The 22,917-nt window shown below is 35.6% G+C and overlaps 3 protein-coding genes across 4 annotated transcripts; all 3 read right to left on the bottom strand.

Moving 5' to 3' along the window:
* Window positions 1-3,886: 3,886 nt before the first annotated feature.
* On the bottom strand, window positions 3,887-5,919 carry LOC116131739 (probable LRR receptor-like serine/threonine-protein kinase At3g47570). Its single transcript, XM_031417409.1, has 4 exons — window positions 4,848-5,919; window positions 4,379-4,717; window positions 4,201-4,284; window positions 3,887-3,921 (listed from the first exon to the last, which is right to left on the bottom strand). The coding sequence occupies exons 1-3, from the start codon at window positions 5,788-5,790 to the stop codon at window positions 4,241-4,243; spliced, it is 1,326 nt and encodes a 441-aa protein (XP_031273269.1). The 5' UTR covers window positions 5,791-5,919; the 3' UTR covers window positions 3,887-3,921; window positions 4,201-4,240.
* A 108-nt stretch (window positions 5,920-6,027) lies between these two features.
* LOC116131740 (LRR receptor-like serine/threonine-protein kinase GSO1) lies at window positions 6,028-8,375 on the bottom strand. Its single transcript, XM_031417410.1, has 5 exons — window positions 8,050-8,375; window positions 7,698-7,772; window positions 7,292-7,363; window positions 7,046-7,117; window positions 6,028-6,840 (listed from the first exon to the last, which is right to left on the bottom strand). The coding sequence occupies exons 1-5, from the start codon at window positions 8,282-8,284 to the stop codon at window positions 6,143-6,145; spliced, it is 1,152 nt and encodes a 383-aa protein (XP_031273270.1). The 5' UTR covers window positions 8,285-8,375; the 3' UTR covers window positions 6,028-6,142.
* A 9,113-nt stretch (window positions 8,376-17,488) lies between these two features.
* LOC116131731 (diacylglycerol kinase 5-like) lies at window positions 17,489-22,662 on the bottom strand. Of its 2 annotated transcripts, none has more exons than XM_031417395.1 (13): window positions 22,069-22,662; window positions 21,258-21,465; window positions 21,056-21,178; window positions 20,791-20,919; window positions 20,570-20,655; window positions 20,229-20,352; window positions 20,063-20,111; window positions 19,828-19,910; window positions 19,265-19,335; window positions 18,729-18,803; window positions 18,430-18,517; window positions 18,218-18,334; window positions 17,489-18,060 (listed from the first exon to the last, which is right to left on the bottom strand). In XM_031417395.1, exons 1-13 carry the CDS (start codon window positions 22,164-22,166, stop codon window positions 17,737-17,739), a joined length of 1,575 nt encoding a protein of 524 aa, XP_031273255.1. In that variant the 5' UTR covers window positions 22,167-22,662; the 3' UTR covers window positions 17,489-17,736. The 2 variants fall into 2 exon arrangements, with proteins under 2 accessions (XP_031273255.1, XP_031273256.1); XM_031417396.1 differs by having other exon boundaries at window positions 17,490-18,060; window positions 21,258-21,460.
* Between the last annotated feature and the right edge of the window lie 255 nt (window positions 22,663-22,917).

The following is a 22,917-nucleotide window of genomic DNA, read 5'->3' as shown; positions in this document are numbered from 1 at the left end:
ATCAATTATCCAAATATTTCCTCTAATAATATTAAAACAAAAGGATGTACTTGCGTAAGACGTCGTGTTGGCTTGTGGAGTTTGGTTGAGCATCTGCAAAATCTATTGATATTGTTCTTGGCTAAACATAAGGGTCGTAGTATTATTTCCAAAAGTGACAGTTTGACTTACTTGATTAGCAGTGGCGAATCTAGACCGGTGGTTTTGGGGCGGCCATGTAATTTTTAACATGTGTCCCATGTGCGGTTCATCTGTTTGTAGTAATCGCAATAGCAATTTTTGTTGAATTTGGGCCAGCTACAAAAGTTGGGTTGTGTGCATTACTGAGCCCTAGTGATCCATTTGGTTTTGAATCGTTGGATGAGTTTGAGTGATCTGGTCCATCCATTGTCACATATAAAACCATCTTTTCTCCTCCATTTTGCCCTAGCCCCCCTTGCCATTGCCATTCTTGATCTTCATTCTCTCAAACTGTTGTCATTGTTAGGCAAAAGTAATGGCCTTCGTAGCAGATTGAGAATCAGACAAAGCCGATCTCTGGCTTTCGTCTTGCATTGCCAACTGGTAAGTGCACCAGAGAGATGGCGTTAGTGAGGTGGCTAACATTTGCATACGAAACGGAGGAAATTGTCATTCAAACCAATCAAAAAATGGATTAATTGATTTTTGTCCTTAATGCGCTTGATCTGTTGAAGGATCACGGATGGCCCTTCAAATGGTTCTTCAATAGCATCAAGTTCATTCCAAATCGCTGAAAGGTGATTGAAATACGTGGTTATGGACAAGTTGTGCTATTCGATTTCAAGAAGATTTTTACGTAAAGTAAAAATCTTGGTGAGGTCTAACTAACCATACATCTCTTGGATGTTCACCCACATTTCTTGGGTGTTTTCTCTTAGAGGCAAGCTGGCAATAACATCTTGAGTCAAGGAGTTGCTAAGCTAGGCACGAACAAAGGTGTTGCACCAAGTCCAGTGTTGGTGAAGTTGTGGTTCAGTAGTTTGAGGAAGGGTTCCATCGTTGAACCCTTCCTTATTTTTGGTTATTAGGGCTCGCCAGAAGTCTCTAGCCCAAGTGGCATAGTTTTGAGATCCAGCCAGGGGTTGTTTGACGAGCACAAGCTTAGATCCATTAGAAACCGACGAGAAAAGAGCATCCCCTGGTTCCGATCGATTGGTGGTGGCTAGAAGGATCTAGAAAATTGGGTAGCGATTTTGTCCCGTCAGGTTAGAGTTTTGAGCCATAAACCCCAAAGGGATTAGGCCAGTTTGGTACTTGGATCAAGTTTGTTGGTATGGGCCAGTTTGGTGGGCTTGGTTAGTTTGGTTGTTGGGCTTGTTCGGGAAGTTGGGCCAGTTGAGTAATGTGGGCTTGTTTGGTCATTTGGGTTTGTGATTGGTGGCTGTAGACTTTGAATATGGTGCTATTGTTGTTTTGGTTTGATCCATTATTGGCTAAAAGGTGGTGTTTGGTTTCATTGTAAGGAAAGACAATCTAATCTTACTGCTTTGTTTTGCAGGTTCAGGAAAACAAAGGCTTAGAGAGGATTTTGGTGGAAGCAAAAATGCTCTGATACCATAGGCAAGAGAGGCACAGTACTACCAAAGAATGCCAACAGAAAGAATCCTTGACAAAATTAGCTAAAATGGTGCTGAAGAATGTATTTGTAACGTGTACAAAAGCCAATTTATACTATGGTTGTGAGTATAATAAAGGAAATACAAAACTACAATAATAGAAATAAAATAAAGTCTTAATTACAAAATATCACAGCATTTAACCGAATAAGTACTATATCAGTAATAACTTGATTCCAACATGAATATCTTCAGCATTCCATATTTCATCACAAAGCTCATAGATCTACCATTCAAGTGCTTATAGAAATCAGAAGTTATGGACTAACTATTTACAAAATTTCTAACTCTATTTAATTGCATTTACTTCAAAGCTCCTCCACATTCATGATCCTTCATCTTCACATAATGTTATTGAAATTCAACTTCTTCGAGCCATGGGATGTTGTCTAGCAAGCTCATATCTATTTCTTTCATTTCTAAGTTTTGTCAAATTGTTATTTCTATCCTAATTTAAGTGATGATCTGTTAGAAATTGAAGGAGTAAAAATAAAATAATGAACAACAATATGCAAAGAATATCAGACACACACACACACATAAACATGATATTTACGTGATTTGTCATAACTTGTTTATATCCACAGCTTAGAGAATTTCAATATAATTTTATAAACACAATATTCAAGAGTACATAACACCATCAACCTAGTAGAAAAGGTGGGAACAATCCTAATTTCTAGGACACTTTACCTTATGGTGTCTAATAACACTTATATCAAAATCCTTGTGTTCTTACACTTTTTTTCTCATTCTCTCATGAATTGGTTCTCACCCCTATATTTATAGGTAGTATATGGGATATATATGATTCATATTTCTATTCCTAATAGGACTCTCATATTTTAATTTCGTTCTCTTACTTTAACTCAAAGTAAAGTTTTAAACCAATTCTGCTTTCCTTTTTCAGCTCACAATAGGAAAAGGAAAACAAATATTCAAACTTGTAAGATAGGAATTTACCTAAAAATAAAACGCTTGAATTTCGCATATGTGCTGCAACAAAGGGATGCCGCAGTAGGCGTTGTAGCTTTCACGTTTCCTTGTCCATTTGTCATCGCGCAGCGTCAAGAAGTTTTCCTCAACGCGACAGCAAACTTCTGGACAACTTCAATCTTCAATCGGGTTGCGGCGAAACCTTTTCCTCATCGTTGCGAAGCCGTCTCTGGAATTTTTCCAAAGTTCTTCAGCCTTTGCTTCTTCTTGCTTGATTTTTCTTCTTCACGAATATCTTCATCAATTATCAAAAAATGTTCATATTGCAACATGATCTTCTCATGTAAAGTTGTATTCAACAAAGAAAGAGTTTGTATTTTCTAATCATTATAGAAAAATCTCAAAACCCTGTAAACTATAATAGTGGGCAATTTTTGTAGTCTGATATTGGATAGTTAATAAAGGATTTTAACCTTTTGTGAGCTACGTAAGGAGAGACTTGTATTTTTATATTATCTCTTCTTTCTATATTGTCCGTGTATTATCTCTTCTTTGTACATTAAGTAGTATAACAGTAATATTCATCCAAAAAAAAAAAAGAAAAAACGGCACAATAAATAAAATATTTAAATAATTAAAAGAAATGATTGATCTCTTCAAGTCTTTTTATATTATTTAATGCACTAACTTAATATTTACATAATTAAAAGGGATGATTATCCCTAAAACACGACTTTCTACCACTTCCTCTGGCGCCTTCGTCGATTATGTTACAAATCTCTTACCTTTATCACCTTAATGAATTCTCTCACCTTAAGAAGACAAAATGAAAGGACAAAAAATTGTGCTGGTCGTTGTTCTCTACAGCTACACCTTTGGTCACAATTCCTTGGACTGCAAAAGAGAATCTGAACTTGAATACAAGGCTAATAGATTCTACTGCTTGTTTAAGTGAGCATAAAAATCATCGCAACTTAAGAGAAAACTTGTATGCACATATCCTATATTCCATGACATAGATAGAGTACCCCTGAAAAACATTGGTATAATTATGGAATTAAAAAAATAAAAACTATACATGTCTTGGAAAACCTTGGGCCAATAGCCGCTGGGTTTGATCATTCCAGAAGGGAAAAGAGAATTACAACTCTTGAACATTACTTCTTTTAAAATATATAAATAAAAAACTTATGTTGCTGTTGGCAACGATTTACAAAAGCCCGTAAAGTTTATCTCCATTACCCAAAGGTCCAAAAGGTTTCGAAGGTTATCAGAATCAAATTTAAATCACGGAAACTCCGGTCCTTCGATCCATGGGTCGTTGGCTAGTAACCTAATCCACTTGTCCCTGCAAATTAAAAGCAGTTATTGTCAGCCACTTTTTCGCTAAACAAAAAACAGAAGCTTATGGCTCAGTTACAAGTTTACTAATTCATTTGATAGGACTGTTCTACTTCAATTCCACGTAAACAGCCACTAGTCATTATAATATTACTTGCAACTGGTTCGATCAATGAAATATTAATAATTAATTCATCTTCATAAATATGATATGGGAAATTCAAACCCCTGAAGTTTATCTTCAGTATATTAAGGTCTAACAAAACTATAAGATAATTACGGGTACCTTTATTAAGTTTACCCATATTCTGCTGAAGCTGAGCCCTTCAATCAATGGGTTGTTGTCTAGCAAGCACATTTTTGTTCCTCTCTGCAAAATTGAAAACAATCCATATGTAATTAAAAGGAAAAGGAAATTAACTCAAATTTGATATATAGCATTCTACCTCTTGTGGTTGCCATACCGGTAAGATAATTGACTCTAATTTTCAAGAGTTTAGATACCACTTCTCTAATGTTGATCCTCTCCCCAGGTGATTCTCTTGTACACTCCATTGCCAAACTCAAGATTGATGATAAACATTCCTCCTTTCTAGAGAAACTTTCATCATCCCTACTTACCAAATTGCTATCCACAACTTTCATCACTGCACTACATAATGATTCACCAACCCAACTCCTTAAGCTCATTTCCTCACTAAATATTTCATCTGTTGGTTTCTTTCTTGTAAATGTTTCCATTAGCATAATACCAAAGCTGTAAACATCTCCCTTTCGCGATACTTTTCCTTCTCTTCCATACTCTGTTTATCATGATTGCATGTCATATCATTGTTAGATAAATTAATGTGTCTTTTTACAAGAAAAATAATAATGAATAACAAAGTAAATTTAGCAAGAAAAACAAATATAGAGTATGAAAAAACTAATTACCTGGTGCCATATAACCAATGGTAGCAAGGGTTTGCGTTTGCATCATAGAGTCTTCTTCACTTAAGATCTTTGAAATTCCAAAATCGCTCAAATGTGCAACCATATTTTCATCTAGCAAGACGTTGTTGGGCTTTAAGTCACAGTGCACAATGGGGGCTGAATAACTGAAATGGAGATATTCCAAAGCAGATGCAACATCTATCATTATGTTCAACCTATGTGAAATGTCCAAAATGCAGTTGTCAGAATACAAACATTTCTCCAGGCTCCCATTGGGCATGTACTCGAGTATCAAAGATTTAAAATCATCATTTGAGCAACTACTAATGATTTTAACAAGATTTTGATGTCGAATACTGGTAAGAACTTCACATTCTGCTTCAAAACTGGTGAGTGCACCTTCAAAATGTAGGTGGAATACCTTTACCGCAAGCTCCATCCCATCATCTAATCTTCCTCTGTAAACGGAACCATAGCTTCCTCTGCCAAGTAGGTTGCTCTCACTAAATCCATCTGTAGCTCTAACTAGTTCTTGGTAAGAAATTCTTCTCCATGTATGTTGTGGATACACTTCAGCATTAGTAGGAGGCTTTTTGCTCTTCTTTCGGCCTTTGGTCAACACAAATGTAAGAACCAGGACAACCATTGTGACTACAATGCTTAGTGGCAAAACAATCAATAGCAAAACCTTTTTTGTCCTTGATTTTCGATGTGTGCTTGTTTGGCATTGTGGAAGTTGTAATTGTGGAGATCCACACAATGCAAGATTCCCCTTAAATGATTCAACCGAGAAGTTTCTGAAAGTTCCTCCAATAGGAATTTCACCACTTAGTTGGTTGAAAGACAAATTTAGATATAAGAGGTATGAGAGTTTCTCTAAAGACTTGGGAATAACTCCAAAGAGATTGTTATTAGACAGATCCAAGAAATTCAAGCTTGTCATGTCACCAATTGATTCAGGAATCAAGCCTTCAAATCTATTATATCCTAAGGAGAGATTCTTTAGATTTTTTAGGCTTCCAATATCAGTTGGAATATTGCCTGACAAATGATTCCTTGACAAATCTATAGCTACTACAACTTCCAGACTTTCAATTTCTAATGGGAGAGATCCGTTTAGAAAATTTGATGACAAATTAAAGTACAAGATGTCCTTAAGCTGCCACAAAGTTGAGGGTATGACAGAGGTTAACCTATTAGAGGCCAATGATAGTTTTCTTAGTGTAGTGAGATTACCTAAGCATGCAGGTATAGATCCATAAATGTTGTTACCATCTAGTTGCAACTCAACTAATTTAATCAAACGACAAAGATGATCTGGTATGGATCCTTCTAATTTTGTTATCTCTAAGATTCAAACCTTGGAGTTTTTGTAGTCCACCTAGTGTAGTTGGAATAGGTCCAGTCAATTCATTGCTTTCAAGTTGGATTTCTATCAGGTGGTTTAAGTTTTCTATCTCTTTTGGAATGTTGCCACTAATATTGCAATCATTCATGTAAACATTTTCCAAGGAAATAGAAAGATTTCCTATGGAACTTGGAAGGATGCTATTGAATGGAATTGATGATAACTCTAAATGTTTTAAATTCTTGCAATTTGCCAAAGAAGAAAAAATGCCCAAATTTGGAGTGGGTGATGTCAAGTAATTGTCCGCCAAGACAAGCCACTCAAGGTTTCTTAAATTACCAATTGTACTAGGAATGAAGCCTGTGAATGAATTACTTGAAATATCTAGCATTGAAAGCTTGGAAGCATTGCTGATGAAGCTTGGAAATGGCCCACTAAAATCATTAGATCCCATTGTAAGACGCTCAAGATTTGGAACTTTAGTATTAGATGGAAGAATTCCTGAGAGTTTATTTCCTGCAATTCCAATTATTTTAATTGTTGAGATGTTGAAGATGGTGGTTGGAATAGGTCCAACTAGGTTGTTCCATGAGAGTCCCAACTCCTCTAGATTATGAAGATCACCGATTTCATGTGGCATCTCACCTAAAAATATGAGAGCTCATCAATTGTATAATGAGATTACTGGAAAAAGAAGATGCATCGTAATAAGGCTAACTTTTCTTCGTTTAATCATAAAACAACTTTAATTGTGAGACTTGAAAAAATTTTAATGCCTTAATTCATGAGATTAAGTAATGTTCAAATCATATCAAACAGCTATAGTAAGTCAAGGTTGAGTACATCATACCTTGTAGTTGATTGTAGCCAAAATGCATCCCCTTAAGCTCAGTCAAATTTCCGATTTCTTTTGGTATGACTCCTGTAAAATAATTGATAGATGTCATTTCATTTAGCAAAACAAGATTAAAGCAAAGGAAAAACAAATTACTGAGGTGGAAGAAGAGTCACGATTCTGACATATAAATGAAGTTGCAATTTTGTGCAACAAAGATTTAAAATTTTATATGTAGCCTCACGCTTGCATATATCATACCTTGGATTTTATTTTGGTATAGAGAAAACATCTGAAGCCGAGTCAAGTTTAGAATATTTTTTGGTATGACTCCTGTGAAATAACAAAACAAAAAGGATATACTTTTTAACTCTATTAGATTTGTAGTAAATTGTGAAGTTCGTGTTAATTACTCGTAAAATGATCACGAGAATATCTATAGTACCACAAGGGTAACATATCACCCATACCACCAACCAATATATTGCTGCACAAAGATTTTTAAATTGATAACTTCCAATCACTTTAATGATAAAGATTCAGGAGAAAAAAAAATTCATAGGTGGTGTACATACATTGGTAGGTGCTATGAGTGACGTGGTACCCCCATGGTTTTGAAGTTAATTAACGGTTAAGAACAGAGTGGTTGTATGCTAACAAGATGTACCAGTGATGAGATGATTAGATACAAGTGAAAAACTCCTCAGTTGTGCAAGATTTCCCAACTCCTGTGGAATGTTTCCTACAAAATCACAATGGTTAGATTGAAGCAAATAAAGGTTAAAAATATGAATTTTGAGATACAAGCTAATGCTGACAAAATCTATATTTGGGAAGAAAGGAACACTGATGATGAAGAATATTCTACTTAATTACTTACATATTTTTATTTCATTATTCTATTAAATTCCTATATTGTTAGTTTCATGTTAAAAATATTTGAAAAGGATTTAATAGCCATATATATTGCAGTTATATTTTATAAAGAAGAATTTTTATAAAGAAGTATCTATATGTACCTTGGAGACTATTGAGGCCAAGAAATAACGACTTAAGTCGAGTCAAATTTCCGATTTCTTTTGGTATGACTCCTGTTAAACGATTGTTCGCCAAGGATAAATGTTGCAAATGTCTGCATTTTGATAAAGTGGATGGTATTTCACCAACAAACGTGTTATCATACAAATAAAGCACTTCCAAATTAGGAAGATACTCAAAAATGGTTGGAGAGATCGAGTCCACCAGATAATCCATTATGACTTAAGTCAGTAGATATCAACGAAGGCATGGTGAAAATGATGGAAGGGAAGGAACCTGAGAGTTGGTTACCATATATACTAAGTGTTTGCAGTGAAGATATGTTGAAGATGAAGGTGGGAATGGAACCTGAAAGCTCATTATAATCAAGAATAAGTTCTTGCAATGAAGACAGATTGCCTAAGGATTGAGGGATAGTCCCTGAAAATGTTATTTCATTCAAACTCAAGATTCGAAGTTTGGTTAAGGACCCAAACCATGATGGGATCTCTAAATTGATGAAGTTATTGAAACTGAAATCAAGGTATTCGAGTCGACGTAACTGAGCCAACTCATCAGGGAGAGTGCCATGAAAGCTATTGTTTCTGATGGATAGAAATGAAAGGAAAGGTAGATTTCCTAGTTGAGGAGGAATGGTGCCAGTAAGATTCAAGTAAGAAATATCCAAAGCTGTGACTCTATGGTGACGGGCACCACAAGTGATGCCACTCCATTCACAAATAGAGGTGCTTGCGGACCAATTACTGGCCAAAAAATTGGTAGGATCATGGGTTATATGAGCTTTGAGTGCAAGAAGAGCTTGTTCGTCTGTGAAAATGTTGGTTCGTTTTGCACTGACAAAGGAAAATGTCGAAAATTGAACAGTGAAAGCGATGAATAAAATGCAAAGAGAAAGATATTTCTCCATGGGAGGCCAAGATAATTGGTATATAGCCATAGGTCAAGCACTCACAAGTGATATATAGAGCTGGGTGGACAGCCTCATCTACGCCGATGGTGCTAGAAATATCTAAAATTTTGAAATTTTCCTATTAGTTAGAGAGCCTCGTCGCATTTATGACGAGTCAACAGGGATTGTGATTGAAGGAGAAAGTCTTTATAAGTGGGGTTGAAGATTACATTATCATTTGAGTACATTGTAAAAATATCGAGATATTTAGAGGGGTGGACCATAGATTATCGTTGGAGCTTTTAAATAACTTTCACATTTTTAGGTAATAATTAAATGCACGGTAATACAAATTCCTATCTTGGTCCCCCCCAAGCTTCTATAACATTTAATGTATATTTGATCTTTTCAATGAAATGTCACATCAAACTTGTTAGAAATTGGTTGAAAAAAAAAATTAAAATAAAGAACAACAACACGCATAAAATATCACATACACGTAAATACGATATTTACTTGGTTCGACATAAACTGTTTACATCGACAGATTAGATGGTTTCACTATAATTTTAATAACACAATACTAGTGTTTTATCAATACAGCATCTTTCTATGGTATTTAATACCACTTCTCACATCTTGTGTTTCTCATATTCTCTCTTTTTTTGTTAGTTGTTACTTCTCTCGTAGCTTTGAATTGATGCCAAGCACTCTATTTTTAGGTAGAATAAGACATTCGTTTTTTATACTATGATTCATATTTCTAATCCTAATAGGATTCCTTTAATTTAATTTATTCTTCTATTTTAACTCAAAATAAAGTCTTAAACCAATTCTTCTTTTCTAATACAACTCATAGTAAAAGAAAAATCAAATATTCTCTACTATAAATTTCTAAACAGAAATTTTCCTTTAACTGAAATTCATTTTTCTTTTTGTTTGCCTCTTCTTCTTTAGCAAGATTTTCATCAATTACCAAAAAATGTTCACATTTCAACAAAACTCTTATTTATTTTAATTTTTGAATCAATCAATCAGTTAAACACTTAAACTTGACCAAACCAAAGTCTATCACTATCGCTTTGGCTGCAATGTTGTGAAAGCACCATTTTTTTTTTTTTTTTTTTTAATAAAATCAAAGCTAGTCAAGATTCACTACAACATTATAAATATATAGCTACGAAAATTTGTTATAGAAAGGAAAACTGTAGTAAATACATATTTACAGCTACAAAGTCAATATTTATAGCTAATTGAAATAATTTTAATGATAAGATTTCCTCTCTCGAAGCTAATATTCATCTCTTGCTTTAATTTAGTGTTTAGATTGATTTCCTCCCTCAAAGCTACTAGTAATAAAAGAGGCCATTAGAGAAGATATTGATTAAAAGGAATATTGCTTAGAAAAGGGCCTATAACACAACAACAAATTGGAAATCAAATGATATAGATTTAAATATCTAAAAGGATATAAGAAAAGGCTAAACAACTTTGGCCAATATAGAGTGAAATTAGCAAGAGAAAGAACTATCTCCTGAGAAAAGGAAACGAAAATTAGCCTTAATTTGAAACCCTTCTGCCTCTTGACGTTGTCCCATTTGTAAATTTGACTCTACTTTTCAAGAGTCTTGGTACCACTTCTTTGACGTAGATCCTCTCCTACGGGATTCTCTTGTACACTCCATAGCCAAACTCAAGATAGATGAAACACATTCCTTCTTGCTAGAAAAATGTTCATCATCCCTTCTTAGCAAATTTGTGTCTACAACTTTCATCAATGTACTATTTATTGATTCCCCAACCCAATTCCTTAAGCTCATTTCTTTAGTAAATATTTCATCTGTTGGCTTCTTCCTTGTAAATGTTTTCATAAGCATAATCCCGTATCTGTACAAATCTCCTTTTTCTAGATATTCTTCCTTCCCTTCCATGTTCTGATAGTGATATACAAATCATTAAGTTTTTTTTTTTTTTTTTTTTTTTTTTTTTTTTTTTTTTTTTTTTTCTGCTAGGAGAAAAAGAGTCAGTAACAAATAAAATTAATGAAAAAAATATTGAATTAGAAACAATTACCTCGAGCCAAATAACCAATGGTGGGAAGGGTTTGTGTTTGTGTCATTGAGTCTTCTTCACCTAAAAGCTTCACGGTGCCAAAATCAGCCAAATCTGCAATCATATTTTCATCTAACAAGATATTGTTGGGCTTTAAGTCACAATGAATGATTGGCGTTAAATAACCAAAATGGAGATATTCCAAAGCTGATACAATGTCGATCATTAAGTTCAACCTTTGTGAAATGTCCATAACACTGTTCTCATATTACAAGCATTTCCCAATGCTCCCGCTAAACATATACTCTAGTATCAAAGATTTAAAATCATCGTTTGAACAATTGCTGATGATTTTGATAAGATTTCGATGATGAATACTTCTCATTACTTCACATCTAGCTTCAAAACTCATAAGAGCTACTTCAAAATGCAGGTGGAATACCTTTACTACAAGCTTCATCCCATCGTCTAATCTTCCTATGTAAACTAAGCCATAACTTCCTCTGCCAAGTAGGTTGGCTTCACTGAATCCATTTGTTGCTCTTGTTGAAGATGGTGATAATTTGTTGGAAATGCAGAATTATTCAGTTAAGGTTTCTAACAGTTTTTGGTGTCAAGTGCTCAAGTTTCTATAAGGGTGCAGTGGTTGAAGCTGCTGAATTTGGTACATTATTGTGATGTTTTTGTGACATGTTTAGTTGAGTTTAGTTGAGATTAAGACATGTTTTGTTGTCAGATTATTTTAAATTCAAATGTGTGAAATCTCATCCACTGCAAGAACAGTGGACTGTTTTGTATATATGTTATCCATGTTCTATGAATGAAAATAGAGAGCACTCATTTACAGTTGCTGCCATCCCTTTCCATTGAAAAATCTCTCTCCTTTATCACTCTCCAGTTGAGCGATCTGAACCAACAATTGGTATCAGTGCCGTAATTGATCTTAAGGGCTTGATACATTGATCTCTTTTCATCCAACTCCTCAACATAGTAAAACCTTTGTTAAACTCCAAACAGCTTGATACAATGGCACAATACACAGCTTCTCTTCCTCTTCCAATCTTCAACGGTGAGCAATACCACATGTGGGCTATCAAAATGAAGACCTTGCTGAGGGGACAAGGTTTATGGCAATATGTTGAAGAGAACAAGCAGCCACCTGCATTGGGGCCAAACCCCACATTGAATCAGATCAGGCTGCATGAGAAGGAAGCTACTAAAGCTCCTAGAGCTTGTCTCATATCCATGCAGCTGTAACAGAACTTGTTTTTACTAGAATCATGGCATATGAGACAGACAAGGAAGCATGGGAAAAGCTCAAGGAGGAGTTTGGCGGTAGTGATACAACTAGGAATATGCATGTATTGAACTTAAGGAAGGAGTTTGAGATGCTGAAGATGCAACAATCAGAATTAGTAAAGGAGTATGTAGATAGGTTGATGAATGTGGTGAATAAAATCAGGTTGTTGGGTGAGGAAATGATAGACAAGAGAGTTGTGGAGAAAGTTTTGGTGAGCCTACCAAGAGGCTTGAGTCCAAGATTTCTTCACTTGAGGACTCTAAAGATCTATCTCAAATCACACTCACTGAATTGGTACATGCTTTGAAAGCTTAAGAGCAAAGGAGATTGTTGAGACAAGAGGATTCAAGTGAGGGTGCAATGGTCGCAGGCTTTAAAGGCAAACCTAGTCAAGGAGGAAGTAAAAGGTCTGCTGGAGATAAGAAAGGGAAGGAGAAAACAAGTAACCAATGGAACAAATCAGGTGGAATGAAGGAGTTTCCACCGTGTTCTCACTAGAAGAAGAAGGGCCACTTCGAAAAAAAGGTAATGGTACAGACCAAATCTCTAATGTAGAGCATGTAAGCAATATGGCCACATTGAAAAAGTGTGCAAAAACAAACCAAACCAGCCACCACAGCAAGCCCAAATTGTTGAAGATCAGTAGCCAAATTCAAAATCTGAGCAATTGTTCGTGCCATCTTGCTGTGCAGCTCAAGTTTACAATGATGCATCGCAGATAGACAATGGTTATTCCAAAATTAAAGTTGAAAATGGAGAGTTTGTGGATGTCAAAGGGAAAGGAGATGTTGCTGTCCAGACAAGGTCATTAAACTGATCCCTAATGTCTTGTATGTGCTAGATATAAGTCATAATTTACTTAGTGTAGGACAAATGTTAGAAAGGAATTATGTCCTGCATTTCCAGGACCAGTCCTGCACAATTCTAGGCAGTGAAGGCAATGAACTAATGACGGGTAAAATGATGGGAAAAAGCTTCCCTATTAAGCTAAAAAAACTAGAACCTAAAGCCTATACTACTAAAGTAAATGAGTCTGAGTTATGGCACAATAGATTTGGCCATTTCAACTATCATGGTCTTAACGAAATTCATACCAAAAATCTTGTCCATAACCTACCAGAAATCGAAGAAGCTAAGGTTGTATGTGCTACTTGTCAACTTGGCAAGATGAGTAGACAGCCATTTCTTGGGAACAAAGCTTGGAGAGCTACTGAAAAGCTCCAACTTATCCACACAGATGTGTGTGGACTTATAAAGACACCTTCACTAAATGGGAGCAAGTATTTTGTCTTGTTCATTGATGATTGGACCAGGATGTGTTAGGTCTATTTTTTGAAACAAAAGAATGAAGTTGGAGTTATGTTTGGAAGATTCAAGCTGCAAGTTGAAAACCAAACTGTGTATCAAAACAGTAAGAAGTGATAATGGGAGTGAGTACACTTCAAATGAGTTTGAATCAATTTGTAGGCAGGTTGGAATTATGCATCAATTTAGTAGTCCCTATACTTCACAGCAAAATAGAGTCAATGAGAGAAAAAATAAGACTGTTATGGAGATGGCTAGGTTCATAATTGCTGAGAAGAAGTTGCCCAAGTCCTTTTGGGCAGAGGCAGTGAACACAGGGGTCTATTTGCTCAATAGACTTCCCACGAAGGCCTTGGTTAATCAAACTCTATGAGGCTTGGTATGGAGTGAAGCCTACGATTGAAAATCTGAGAATCTTTGGAAGTATATGCTATGCACTCATCCCAATAGTTAGGAGAAGCAAGTTGGATGACAAAGCCATGGTAGGAATCTTCATTGGCTATAGTGAGCAGTCCAAGGCCTATGAAGTCTATGTTCTAGAAACTAAGAAAATTCACATCACTAGAGATGTGAAAGTAGATGAAAATGGTGTCTGGAACTGGGAGAAAAATGAGATTGAATAAGACTCAAGGGGGCAGTTGATAGATCCAACAGTGAGCAGAAATGATGATCAAGAGGAGACAGATTCTGATGATGACATTCCAGTTAGAGGTACCAGACCTCTGGTAAAGGTTTATAAAAGGAGTAATGCAGCCTTACTTGAACTTGCAAACTACAAAGAAGCTGCTAAGTCAGTTATTTGGAGGATGCAATGGAGGAGAAGTTAAACATGATAGAAAAGAATGGCACCTAGAAATTGGTAGATAGACTTGCAACCAGAAAGATAATCCAAGTTAAATGGATTTACAAAAGAAAATTAAAACCTGATGGATTAGTTTATAGACATAAAGCAAGGTTGTTGTCAAGGGGTTTGCTCAGCAATTTGGAGTAGACTTCTCAGATACATTTGCACCCGTGGCCAGGCATGATACAATTAGGCTTCTCCTTGCTTTAGCGGCCTAATTTGAATGGAGAATCTATCAGTTAGATGTCAAGTCTGCATTCCTAAATGGTTGGCTCAATAAAGAAATTTATGTGGAGCAACCGGAGGGATATGAAGTGGAAGGGCAAAAGAACAAAGTTTATCTGTTGAGGAAGGCATTATATGGCCTAAAGCAGGCCCCTATAGCCTGGTATAGTAGAATCAATGATCATTTGATTAGCTTGGGATATATGAGGAGCCCAAATGAGCACACATTGTATGTGAGAGAGTTGGAAAGGGAGTTCGTTATTGTATCATTATATGTAGATGATTTACTCATCATGGGAAGCAGTCCAATTCAACTGGAAGAGTTTAAGAAGGCAATGCACAATGAGTTTGAAATGACTGATATAGGGGAAATGTTTTATTTCCTTGGAATGGAGATCAACCAAACTCAACATGGGATATTTGTTAGCCAAAGAAAATATGATAATGAAATCCTAAACAAGTTTAACATGGACAGGTGCAGACCAGTGGACACTCCACTGGTTGTAAATTTGAAGCTGAGCAAAGATGATGGGGCTGTGAAGATTGATAAAGGAATTTATAGAAGTTTGATTGGTTGTCTATTGTACTTGACTACCACCAGGCTTGACTTAATGTTTGCAACTAGCCTTCTCTCCAGGTTCATGAGCAACCCGAGTGAAGTTCATCTCAAGGCAGCCAAGAGGGTGCTGGGGTACATTAAAGGAAGTTCTGATTTTGGTGTATGGTTTAAGAAGTCTAAAAACCTTCAGGTTGTTGGGTATTTTGATAGTGATTGGGTTGAATGCATTGATGATATGAGAAGTACTTCAGGCTATGTCTTCTTCTTGAATACGGGAGCCATATGTTGGCTATACAAAAAACAAGACACCATAGCTCAGTCCACAACAGAAGCAAAATACATTTCTGATGTTGCTTTCGTAAACCAAACCATATGGCTTAGGAAAATTTTGGTGGATTTGAAGCAAAGTCAGAAGGATCCAACTGTGATTTTTTGTGACAACCAGTCAGCTATAGCAATGGCAAAAAATCCTATCTTACACGGTAGAACCAAGCACATCAAAATCAAGTTCTATGCTGTGAGAGAGGCAAAAAGTAATGGAGAAGTTAAATTGATTCATTGCAGGGGTGAAGACCAAGTGGCTAACATTATGACCAAGGCTTTATCTAAAGCCAAGTTTGAGAATTTAAGACTCAAACTTGGTGTTGCAGCAAAATTATCAAGGAGTGTTGAAGATGGTGATAATGTACTAGAAATGCAGAAATATTCAGTTAAGGTTTCAAACAGTTTTTGGAGCCAAGTGCTCAAGTTTCTGTTAGGGTGCAGTGGTTGAAGCTACTGAATTTGGTACATTATTGTGATGTTTTTGTGACATGTTTAGTTGAGTTTAGTTGAGATTAAGACATATTTTGTTGTAAGATTATTTTAAATTCAAATGTGTAAAATCTCATCCACTGCATTTGGTTGTTAAGGTAAGAACAGTGAACTGTTTTGTATATATGTTATCCATGTTCTATGAATGAAAATAGAGAGCACTCATTTACAGTTGCTGCCGTCCCTTTCCATTGAAAAATCTCTCTCCTTTATCATTCACCAGTTGAACCATCTGAACCAACAGCTCTTGAAAGTTCATGCTAAGAAATTCTTCTCCATGTTGTCAACATTAGGCGGTGGCCTTGTTTTCTTTCTCCGGCATTTGATAAACACAAATATAAGAACAAAGTCAACTAATGTGAATGTAATGCTTAGTGGCAAAACAATCGACATGACAACCTTTTCTACCCTTGACTTTCCATATGTGCTAGTTATGCACAGCAGAACCTATAGTTTTTGAGAACTACATAATGCTAGGTTCCCCATAAATGATTCAGCTGAAAATTTTCCAAAATATCCTCCTCGAGGAATTTCACCACTTGGTTGAATGATAATTTTAGATATTTGAGGAACAATAGTGACTCTAATGACTTGGGAATCAATCCAGAAAGATTGTTACTAGACAAATCCAAATATTCCAAGCTTCTTAACTGACCAAATGTTTTAGGAATTGAGCCTTATAATCTATTGTATGCTAAAGAGAGATTTTGTAGATTTTCTAAGCTACCCATAACGATTGGAATATTTCTTGAAAAATGAGTCCTTGACAAATTTATATATATGGCAACCTTAAGATTGCCACTGTCTAATGAAAGATATCCCTTTAGAGAATTTGACGACAAATCAATGAACAAGATATCCTGAAGGTTCCACAAAGTTGAACGTACAAAAGAAGTTAACCTATTGAAACGTAAAGACATTTGTCTCAGTGTAGTGAGATTCCTAAGCATCCAGGTATGGATCTATTTATCTTGTTACCATCCAATCGCAACTCAACCAATATATTCAAATAACAAAGATCATTTGGGGTAAGTCCTAGTTTATTATCTCAAAGATAAAAACCTTGGAGTTTCTCTAGTCCACCAAGTGCATGTAATTGGAATTGATCCAGTCAATTCATTACCTTCTAAGTGTATTTCTATCAAGTTGATTAATGCAATCTTTCAAGTGAACATATTCCAAGGAAATAGAAACATTACCTATGGCACTTGAAGGATGCTATTTTCTGGATTCCCGGCTAAGTCTAGATGTCTTAAATTCTTGCAATTTGTAAAAATGGGAAAAAACCTCGGAGTAGAATATGTTAAGTATTTATCACATAAGGCTAGCCACTCAAGATATTTTAAATTACCAATTGCACTAGGAATGAAGCCTGAGAATGAGTTCCTTCCCATCTCTAGTTTAAAGAGCTTAGAAGAATTTGTAATGAAACTGGGAAATGTCCCACTGAAATTATTATGCCCCAAGTAAAGTTCCTCAAGATTTGGAAGCTGTGCACTAGATGGAGTTTTTTTATTGCAGAGATGTTGAACATAGCATAAGTTATTCTGCTTTAAGGAATCGTACTTCACATTCTTGAATCCTGAGTATCGGTATCATCAATGCAACACAGACATTCAACTCTGTTCAGAATGACAGAAAATAAATCTTAGTCCTTTCTGCATATTTTGTTAGTGAACATTCAACTGAGATGAGCTATATCAATCTCATCTGGAATTTTAAATGTGTCAGCAGCACCAAACTTCCTCTGTTCTTCCCCATCTTCGTCATATTCATCTTCAACACTATCGGTTTCTTCATCTGGGAAACTGGCAGGTGAGAGGTCATTTATGCTTTTGGACCGGCAACCTGGGACGGCAAGCATGCTCACTTGGCCTAGGTGAGAAATTTCCACAACTACATTGTCATCATCCACTGGGAGAGGTTGTTTCCATGGCTCACCATCGATTCTCATGAATGTATGGTCAGCAGCACCCTTTTGAAACTCAAAACAGATTCTGTTTGCCTGCATACAACAATGAAAAATAAAAATTAGAGCCAAGATAGAAACAAGCTAATTAAAATTTCTGCACATTACATATTGTGTAGCATAGAACTGGTAACAATTCAAGGAAAAATTTAAGCATTATGAGTTGAAAACAAAAATATGATTTATCTCCTACCTGAGCAAGACGAGTCCCATGTCCATTTGGAGCAAGCAAAACAAGTCCATGCCAAGCATCTCTAAAACCGACGATCTCAATAAGGCCATCATCTACATATGGAGGAGTCAAGCCGCTCTAGAAATCAAAATTGTAGAGAATTAGTAACTAATTGGTGAAAATGTGTTTTCACTTCATAACCCGAAGAAGTTATATTAAAATTCAGAACTAACCTCCCGTATTTTCTTCCTTAATGGTTTTCCCCAAGGATCAAGTCCACCAGAAAAACTGGGCAAGTTTAGGCAAACAATAGACCTAATGCTGTATGTCAAAAGACAAAAGTGTTGGTGAACTGGGGAGTGAAAATTGACAGAAATGAGAAATCATATGTAAATGTACTAGTTAGTGACAAGAAACAACATAAGACATTCAACAGTTTAATGCGTTCCTGTTCTTTATCACTCTACTCAGCATATCCAATCTGACTCAGTTGGATCAGTAAAAACTGAAATATCGGAACATATAACCTCACCTGCGAGGTATGTCGAGGTCCTCCCATACACCTTGCTTTTTCATGATTTTAACTTTTGCTAGCTGTGCTATGTTCCTGTATTGAAATCAAGCCACTCTTAGAAACATTGAAAACCAAACAGAAGTCCAGTAACTTGAACAATAAATAAAACCATTAGCCTCAAGAAGTTTAGGCAAATGAACAACATATGAAAAGAAACCAGAAAAACCAAAAATATATATTTTATCTTCAACTGATAATGTAGTGTGCCAAATACAAATATATACAGAAAACAGAATGTCACCAGAAACACTTTGCCAGAAACCGAACCAACAAATTTCAATGTGCTCAGAAGTTAAAAGCTGCTCAGGGTTATAATGTTATACGGTATCACCAATTTTATCTATTCCAAATAATCATGATCAAAATACTTAAGCCGAGAGGGCATCGATCACTGTATCAAGCTGCCATCAGGCATGTTCTTCTCAATAGACTCGACTACTAAACAATTAATATATCTTATAAGAAGTAATGAACTCATTAATTGATTGACTCACCGTGATTGTGAAGAAGGCTGCGAAAGAGAAGCAAAAGATCCTTGAGTTCCAGCAAGCTTCAAATAAGTACTCTGCTCCACAGAAAAGAAAGGTCAGCAGTTGGAAAAATTATCGCAAGGTTTTAATTGAAGACAAGACAAGTAAAGCACAGCTCATAAAAGTCTGAAATTCTGACTTTGTATGAAATGATTCAGAACACAAGTATCATAAAAATCTGAAATTCTGACTTTGTATGAAATGATTCAGAACACAAGTATAACATTAAAATTCAAATTAGTGTAGTGATCCATAAGTTAATTTGAAAGCAAGTAAAGCTATACTATTCAATTTTAATTAACAGGGAGCAGAGCCAAACTCAAAGAGAAAATACAATAAAAATGAACAAAAGAGAGACCCTTGTTATAGAAAGATGTGATAACATGTATTCGCACAACTTAACAACTTAAATTACTCTTCAGATGGACCTATGAAAGAAATATTTTGAACTAACATAGTAGTGTAATTTAAGATCAAGCAACTTTTTACTATTCTTTCTGAAGTCTAAATGGTAAAGATATTGATACCTGATTAACTAACTGGTTTTGGAATTTTTCTGGGTGTAATTTCCTCTCAGAATGAAATGCATATGACACTTGAGCATCCATTCCTTTATAAGAAAAACTTATAGGTCAACAAACTGAGCAGCTACAGTTATTTAATAAGAACTGGTTGCCACCAAACACTATTAAACTTTCCTTTCAAACATCATTAATGGATCACCTTCATATGATTATAGAAATTAAATTTCGTATTTCTTACCCATGCTGAAGTAGTTCCAAAATCCCCCACGAAATGTGTGGCAACCCTCCTGAGACATTCAACAAAACATTTAACAGTAAGCCAGCAATGTCAGATTCGCATAAACCATGTAAAAAAACACAAAATAATAATAATAATAGTAGTAAAAAGAAAACAAAAGACTTACCACATTCAGAGTATCTTTTTCAGAGACGCGATCAAATGCATGCAAAGAATGGGGTAATTCAAGAGGTGCAATGGGATCACAAGGTCCTTGTTTAGGAATCCTCATTCTCATTAGGATATGCCAGCTGAAATTTGATTTAAAAAAATATATGATTGGTAAACAGAAAATAAAGTAAAATTCGGACAGAGAAAAATATAGATTTCCCTATTTAACCACGAGGAGGGAAAATATAACTATCTATGAATACAGAGAAATGTCTAGTCCCACTAGATTGCTTAGTGGTGATGCCATGAATAAGTAACTTTAGTGGTATATAGTATAAGCCATCATGGATGCATTGCCTGTCGATTTTCATTTCTTTTGCATTCTTTACTTGTTCCATGAATGACAGCACAGACTGACGGTCTGTGCTTGGATTTTTCTTTCCCTGAGAATTATCCAAATACATGGTATAAGAATCGTGCTAAACTGGTAATAAGATATTAATATCAAGACAGAAATCCGTTATAAGATTGGCATTCTCTAAGTTCAGCTACAAGAGACAGGTAAACATATAATCTACCCAACCAAATGCGAACGGGAGGTTGTTTCCAGTTCCTAATGGCACTGTAGCAATTGGAGGTGGATGAGATAGTTTAAGATCAGAAACAACTCCTAGAAGCCAGCCAGCTGTGCCATCTCCCCCTGCAACCTGATTTTGTGAGCACACATTAAAGACATCAAAGATATCAAGGTCAAATCAAGGACATATGGAAAGGAAACTATGTAAGAATCATTATTGATATCCGTAGGCAGAATATTATATATTTCTGGACAAGCGTACTCACAATTATTCTCAATTTCTTCAGAATTTCAGCAGCCAAAATGTCTCCAGCTTGCCTTAACTTTTCTAAATTGGCATAAAGTTCATGCAGCACTTTATCAGGGGCCTTTTCTCCCAAATCAAAAACCTGAAATTTGATAACTCTACCATCAATTCCACTGAAAACAAACATAATCATAATCACACATGTACAGTCCTTCAATTACCTGGTTTTCATTAAGAAGAGAACGATAACTGACAAGAAGTTCCCCACCCAATTGACCACCACTTCTGGAGTTAATGAACACTATCACTGGACAAGCAGGTATGTGGGAAGCATTTGTGGCCTCAGATCCAGCCACAAGAATGTAATTTGGAATATAATAATCCTCTAAAACACTCTCAGATATGGAATCAGCCATTGCTTCGTCTGAACTACATATTATATCAAAAATAAGACATCAAATTCAAAATCTAGTAAATAGAAACAAATTTGTAAGTTCACAATATGAAACAAATAGTGAATCCCCATTTTGTTCGGTGATACACACATTTTTCTAATGCAGTTTGGATCTCTAAGCAGAGCCTTAAACATTTTAGAGAAGCTAAGAGTCATCACGAAGCACAAACGTTTATGAAAAGAATCAAAATCAGGCCAAAGATATAGAAGCCCATCATGAAAATTCTTCCTCTGTTGTCTCGAATTAACTCAAATTCATTAAAGGAAGTAAAACTGAAAGCTTTACAAGCCCCTATATTTTAAGCTACTTTATTCCTTATACTAGGCTTATAACAGAAGAAAAAAATAATAGAAAAAATAAATATTCACAAACCCAGAAAGAATATGTCAATTCAATTCTCAAAAACAGTAAGAATTTTATAAAATTCCATATTCGCATTTACTTAGATCATAACTATTTGTCACATTCTCCAAGCACAAACCTAGAGTAATCCTCATTATTCACCAAAAAAAAAAAAAAAAAAAGAAGAAGAAGAAGAAAACACTAATTCGATATCCTCATACTCATCTAATCTCACCTTTTTGATAGAAGATGACGAATGGGTCGCAAGAATTTTCCAGATCCAGAAGAAAAATTGTCAAACATTTTTGTTCGTATTCCCTGTTTGTTCTCCATTGTTAAACCCTAATGAAGGAGCCTAACCAAATGTAAATATATCGATGCAATAACTTAGCCGAGTTGAATTGGCTGTATGCTTCTGAAGAAAGAATAGAGACAGACTGCGAGTTAGAAGCAATTCTCCGAAGCTCACTTTCTTAGAATAATCGTTAAGGAACACCGCGGTTTTGATCAAATATAAAAAGAAACCGAAGAGACCCACAAAGAAACGTGAAATGGGAAAGCATGAAATGAGAATCTTCTCTTTATTGTTGTTTATTAGAAACACGTTTTTGCTTCTTCTTTTTTTATGTTATTTTGACCAACCCAAGATTGAGAATCAAGTCACTCAACTGGTTTTTGGTTTTGTTTTTGTTTTGGTCGTTTGTTTCTGTATGGAATCGGGTTAGGTAATTTGATCAGATTTTGGAGGCAAAAGAGTGGACGTTATTCGGTGTGGACGAGATCACGGGGAGAAAGTTGATTAGTTGTTTGGTCAATGAAACTAGGGGGCGGCTTTACTTCGTTGAGATTAAAATTGAGAGTTTATTTGTTGGGCTGTAACTGCAGATCTACTGCTTATGTTGATGAACATTATGCCACTGCTATTTCTAGTCTCATTCTGAACTCATATACTTGGCTGTGGGGTTGGGGACAATTTGGTGATTTTTGGGATGTCCTGTTGCATGTCCATGGAAGTAGGGGATACTTGCAGCAAGCTTGTATTGATGAAATGCCCATTGGATTGGAAGTGGAGAAGGAGGAGGTG

The sequence above is a fragment of the Pistacia vera genome, unplaced genomic scaffold (assembly GCF_008641045.1).
Source record: "Pistacia vera cultivar Batoury unplaced genomic scaffold, PisVer_v2 Contig240, whole genome shotgun sequence".
Lineage (NCBI taxonomy): Eukaryota > Viridiplantae > Streptophyta > Magnoliopsida > Sapindales > Anacardiaceae > Pistacia > Pistacia vera.
This window is presented reverse-complemented; position numbering and strand designations above follow the sequence as displayed.